General features: G+C 46.5%; 1 protein-coding gene across 1 annotated transcript; it reads left to right on the top strand.

Moving 5' to 3' along the window:
* Positions 1-1,838: 1,838 nt before the first annotated feature.
* LACBIDRAFT_314448 (uncharacterized protein) lies at positions 1,839-4,329 on the top strand (the record flags this gene model as incomplete). The annotated part of the gene is made up of 16 exons (XM_001889028.1): positions 1,839-1,971; positions 2,022-2,084; positions 2,135-2,169; positions 2,228-2,281; positions 2,327-2,364; positions 2,426-2,469; positions 2,518-2,586; positions 2,637-2,665; positions 2,716-2,760; positions 2,812-2,942; positions 2,994-3,244; positions 3,295-3,361; positions 3,420-3,947; positions 4,000-4,032; positions 4,084-4,112; positions 4,184-4,329. The coding sequence occupies 16 exons, from the start codon at positions 1,839-1,841 to the stop codon at positions 4,327-4,329; spliced, it is 1,695 nt and encodes a 564-aa protein (XP_001889063.1).
* Between the last annotated feature and the right edge of the window lie 1,671 nt (positions 4,330-6,000).

Genomic DNA, 6,000 nt, shown 5'->3' with positions numbered 1-6,000 from the left:
CAGCGATTTACAAGAAAAAAAATGCGCCAGAATTGCATAGATATTCTCTATTCAAATGTATAAAAATCTACAATGTGTCTGATTTTGGTGGCTATGCAGCACCTATTAGCCCAATGTTGCCTACTCGAGCTATCAGCTTCACAATGGATAGGATTTTGGCTTAGAATTGCAGAGACTAAATAACCGATTAATATGTGGCTTCAATCCTACGGGTCCAGAATTTTAATTACTACCTCATAACTATGTTAAAGTGCCCATTCTTAGGGGTGATCTCGACATAGGGGCCACAAATAAAAATTCTGAATCCGTAGATCGATTAGAATTCAAATTCTAAGTAATATCCTCCTACAAACCATGCTCATACGTGTTGTGGTTGGAAAGCTATAGTCCAATCTCTCCAGAGTGCCAAATTTGGCAGGGAAAACAAGCTGATTTCGCATTTTTGGAGCAATAAATAAAATTTCTACATGGAAAACTCTCTCAGTGGATTCAATCACATCATTCCCTCAAACCCAGTGCAAAAAATATATTGAATTGGTGTTGTGGAAGGTACAAAGTCCATGTCTCAAGAAATTGGCCCTGTGACGCTATGTCACGGCATGTCACTGGTCATCACACTTACCAAGGATTGTGCAACACCACTTTTAGACTCTTGGTGAATTGGATCTAAGCGCCAGTTCCAATAAAGTGAGGTACCAGAGACTGGCAGCGGACGCCCCTTCCCCTCAAAAGTGACCACCCCGGCCCATGCTAATTTCAAATCTCCTCAGCGTTGAGGATGCCGAGGGTATGTGGGCGGCAGCTGTTTGTGTTGCCTGACAACTTTGAAACGTGACACTGATTTCCCTGTCACGTGAGTCAAATGCACTAGCACGACAATTGCTGTTCTTACTTGAACGCTCGAGTGTTACCCCACTCCTTTGTCTTTCTCCACACGCCGTTTCCAAGAAGTTCTATTCGTCGCCCCACCTTTCCCGCTCAGATAAAAACAGGCACGAAAAGCCTCACAACCGCTCGCACACCCCTGACTTTGGTAATGTTGGAGTTTGACGTCGTGGGGGAATTCAACTTGAATGAGACGTAGGAAGGCAATGACCACACACGTGTCCCCTGATCGACACTCGACGTCGTTCGGTGCAATGTCTGTATATTCCGCTGTTCCATTAAGCCTTGGTGGAGTTCAGGGAAATGACATTGGGGGACGATCGCAAGTGTCTTGTGGTGACGATCGCGACTGGCAAGCGCCTTCTGAAGCGCCGGAATTTTTCACCTTCGTGCTCTTCCAGAGTCCTTCATTTCCCTCAACATCCAACGGCGTCCAGATAGGTCCAGCAATCATCCATCGTAAGTAACTAGTGGAGAAAAGCAGGTCGGTGTAACTCAAAACCTGAGGGAACACTCGGATAATCTATGGGCGGTTACTGGGAGCGATAACATGCTTCCTTACAAAAATAAGCATCGGAGTGTGGCAAAGACGTTCACCTGGGCCCTGGCACCTTTCGGACTTTGTGCGCGACACATCTCTCACCTATACATTATCGTAATAACCATTTCGTAGAGCTCCCAGGCAGGATTGGTCGGGAGTATATAACAATGGCTACCTGACAAATACGGATTCCCACGTCAACCTTGCGTCCCTTCCTATCTGGCAGTCATTCTTTTACCTCACCTGGGGGAGCTGACGAATAGTCTCAACTGGGCAACCTGTTCAGCCCTCCGTCATCCACCGATGAACATGTGATCCAGCAATCGTCTCGGTTCCAGTCTCAAATTAGCGACGCTATATATGCAAAACAGATGCTCTCTCTCACCCCTTCTCTATCTGTGCTTCGCCCCCCATGCTCTATCTAATTCTTCAAGCGATATTTTTATACGGCTTATCTTTCGCGTTCTGGCGGGTAGTCCGCCAGTACATCGTAAAGACATCTTTGGATAACATCCCAGGACCTCCCTCTCCATCGTTCTTCCAAGGTGTGATATTTCTCCTCGCGGAATGGATCGTCCCTGAGCATTTATCACAGGAAACTTTCGGCAACTTTTTACGATTTACGGTTGGGACTTCCACAAGGACATCGCAGCGAAGTGTCAGTGCTACATGATACATCGATTGCAGAACTGAACGAGGTTGTGTTAGATGGAGGAGTAGTCAAGGTTAAGGCGCTTTTTGGTGTGCGTCAACTATTTTTGACAGAAGAATGCGATCTAACAACTTGGTCGAACAATATAGGAAAACCAGCTCTACGTATTCGATCCAAAGGCTTTGCACCACATCGTTATCAAGGTCAGTTACTCCGCTTGATAACTTATCTGCACTCACGGCCGGCAGGACCAATACATCTATGAAGAAACATCGGCATTCATACAGTAATTATCTTTTCCTTTGTATGACCATTCTATCACCACTCTGACCACCTCCGTCACTCAGAGGAAACCTTCTGCTTTTCGGTAAAGCGTTGATGTCTACCCTAGGTATGTCACGCGAGAACACTATGTATTCGCGCTCTTGATTTATTCAAGGGGACTACCACCGCCGGCAAAGGAAAATGTTCAACCCAGTATTTTCTGTTGCGAATATCCGTGAGATGGGTCAGTCAATTCGCTGTGTCTTTCCGATGTGTTCACAAACGTTTCCACAGTACCCGTATTCTACAGTGTAACTCATAGAGTCAGCATGAGGTCATTGATATGTTGAAACGAACTCATCTTCCGCTTTAGCTTCGGGACTCCATTGCGAAGAAGGTCAGCAACGGTCCCCAAGAGGTACGCCGCAACACCGAAATATTCTCCAGCTACTCATTCAATACGTCTTAGATTGACATGGTTTCGTGGATGGGGCGAACAACGCTTGAGCTGATAGGCCAGAGTGGATTTGGATACTCCTTTGACACTCTTGCAGAAAACGTCACCCCAAATCCATACAGTGCAGCGATGAAAAGTTTAGGGTAAGCTCGTCTGCAAACTTAGTTAAAAACACGGAATGAAAGTCCCTCAAGGTCGGCTGCCATGAAGATGGTGTTCGTTCAAGAATATTTGTACTATGTCACCAAGATTGGTAGCCCACAATTTCGCCGCTTCATCATCGACGTGCTTCCGTGGAAGGCCATACACGACGCGCGCGACATCGTCGATACGATGCATAAGACATCCTTAGAAATCTTCGAATCAAAGAAGAAGGCATTGTTGGACGGGAACGATGTCGTGGCGAGGCAGATCGGGCAGGGTAAGGACATTATGAGCATGCTGAGTACGTCAATCCGGTTACATGCCTAAATTCTTTGCTTTGATCGTTTGTAGTGAGAGCCAACATGGACGCATCAGAAGAGGATAAACTGGACGAAGATGAACTTATTGCACAAATAACGTGTGTACTACCTGCTGTGTCGTAATGCCGTTGTTTTTAACCACTTCATTCTGGTTAGGGCCTTGACATTCGCCGCCGTGGACACAACGTCGAGCGCACTATCTCGTTCGCTCCATTTACTAGCGCAGCACCCAGAAATACAAGAAAAATTACGCCGTGAAATCACCGAGGCCCGTGCCGAGAATGGAGACCTCCCTTACGATGAACTGATTTCTCTACCATTTCTTGAAGCGATTGTTAGAGAAACTCTTCGTCTCTATCCTCCGGTGTCATTCCTGACTAGAACGTGCGCGCGAGTCCTCACTCTGTTTTTTCATTGTCGTCAAGTCTTTCTGACGGTGTCTTTGTATAGGACGCGGCAGGACATCATACTGCCTCTCTCTAAGCCTTTGAGAGGTCTCAACGGAAAGGAGATCTATGAAATATTGGTCCCCAACAACACAAACCTCTTTATATCAATTATCGAGGCTAACCGGAACCCGGACATTTGGGGCCCCGATGCGCTTGAATGGATCCCGGAGCGGTGGCTTTCTCCTCTTCCCTCATCTGTCTCCGACGCGCATGTCCCAGGCATCTACTCGCACTTGTGAGTCGAGAGTTGTACCGGTTTTATTTGATTTTGACGTCATCTTGTGTAGGATGACGTTTCTTGGAGGAGGGCGGGCTTGCATGTACGTCTTGGTTTGTTTTTCTGCACGGTAGCTTGACCGAGTTTCCCATAGCGGCTTCAAAGTTTCGCAAATTGAAATCAGTACGTCTTCCAAGCGACGTTGCAAATCTTTCTTTCATGATAACCTTTCACTTTCTTTTGCTATGCTTTAGAGGTCGTGCTGTCACTTTTGATCGAGTCTTTTCGCTTCGCTCCCTCCAAAAAGGAGATATTCTGGCAAATGACCACTGTTGCTACGCCGACTGTGGTTGGCGAGGGCATTAAAATTCAACTTCCACTTCACGTTAGTAGGGTGTAAAGTGATGTCATGGAGGACTCAAACACGGAGATTAATTTGGGTGGTATCTGGGGACGTCGATTCTATGATTTATTCTCTTGCTAGCATAGAACGTGTTTGTAAATTGGTTCAGCTTGGACAACATGTGTACGTACTGACTTCCGAATACGCGAATGGGTCAATAAGGTGTCAGGGCACAAGGCGCCTATAGCTAGCTTGTTATACAATAGTACAGATTCCCCGACGGCCTTTGTCTTTTCTTTGCCTATTTGGTATCGAAAAGCCTTACGCGCAGCACGCTCAAAGACTTCATGAACACCAGTTCCTCTTCTGGAAGAAGTCTCCAGATAAAGCGTCGCTCCAATCTTTTGAGCTACCGACATGCCCTAAAAGCCGTTGTGGGATTGTAAGAGAAGAGCGACGATCATAGAAGCAAACCTCTTCTGGCGTAACATGCGTTCTGCTAATCTTCTCAAGCTCATTAATCGATTCAGGATCACTCCTTAGGTCCATTTTACATCCGACGAGAAGTATCGGTACCAATAATGTAGTACTTCTTCGATCCACTGTTGCAAATTCAAATTTGGGAGTGAGGGCTGAATGTACAGTCAGAAAAACTCACATTTTCTTGACATTTTGTAGCGACACCGGGGAATCGATAGCAAAGCAAATCATAACCACATCACAGCTGTTGTACGTTAAAAGTCTGAGGCGAGCATAATCTTGTTGGCCGCCGGCAGTATCCCACAACGAGGATTCACTCTGCTTTCCGTCGACGTCGATATCTATCGTGCAGACGTCGCAAACAGTGGGAACGTATGCCTGGTAAACCAATGCCATTGGCGGGGTACTGAGAGACAAGTCAAAAAATGGTACCCACTTCTGGGAAATCTCCAGATACGTAGGTGATCACAAGTGACGACTTGTTTTATCGAGTCAAGCAAAGCGACAGGATGCAAACCTTTCCGCATCCTCCGTCTCCTACAAGAACTAATTTGACTTGTGGAATCAATTTTTTGTTTGTAGGACGGTTCGTGGCCAAGTTTGGGTTGCTAGGAGCATGCAAGTTGATTCATAAACGTCGCCAAGGAAAGCTGGGCGGAGCAGTGAGAAAGGGACAAGAATTGCAAGAGGTAGCCCATATAGCTTCAAGTTCTCGTCCTCAACGGCGACAGGCCAAAAATAATACCTTCTTCCCGCTAACTATTCTGCTTCGCACCTTTCAAGTTGAATCGATGGGGGCCGATTCATCGATCTAGGTCTCGATAACAAAAAGGAACGAGCATCAAGTAGGCTGGACCAAAAAGGAACAGAATGAAAGGAGGAAGGATGGGCGCTCGCTGCACGTGCCAAATATTGTGCCAAACACTCGACGCGTTCAACTTGCGTTCAACACTTCGGAAGTGAAACTTCAACGTTGCATCTCTTTATTGCTTTTCCCCATTTTCCCCTTGTTCGTCGACTAACCACTCTCTCAACAGCCCTACTCGGATGTCGAGCGGATACAATTGCGGAACATCCGATACCATTAGACTCCTGGTGATACCATGCCGGATGGCCGAGGCAAAGAATGCCTTCACTTCAGCATTTGGAGGACTCGATGCGCTTCATCGTGTGTAGGGAATACTGAGGTATATGACGTGTACGTCTTCCTCCACTCGGAGTTGTTCTCACCCGCTTACTTTATCCTCG

This window comes from Laccaria bicolor, genomic scaffold (genome assembly GCF_000143565.1).
Source record: "Laccaria bicolor S238N-H82 LACBIscaffold_61 genomic scaffold, whole genome shotgun sequence".
Lineage (NCBI taxonomy): Eukaryota > Fungi > Basidiomycota > Agaricomycetes > Agaricales > Hydnangiaceae > Laccaria > Laccaria bicolor.
The sequence above is the reverse complement of the archived record's forward strand: the minus strand, read 5'-3'. Positions and strand labels throughout refer to the sequence as shown.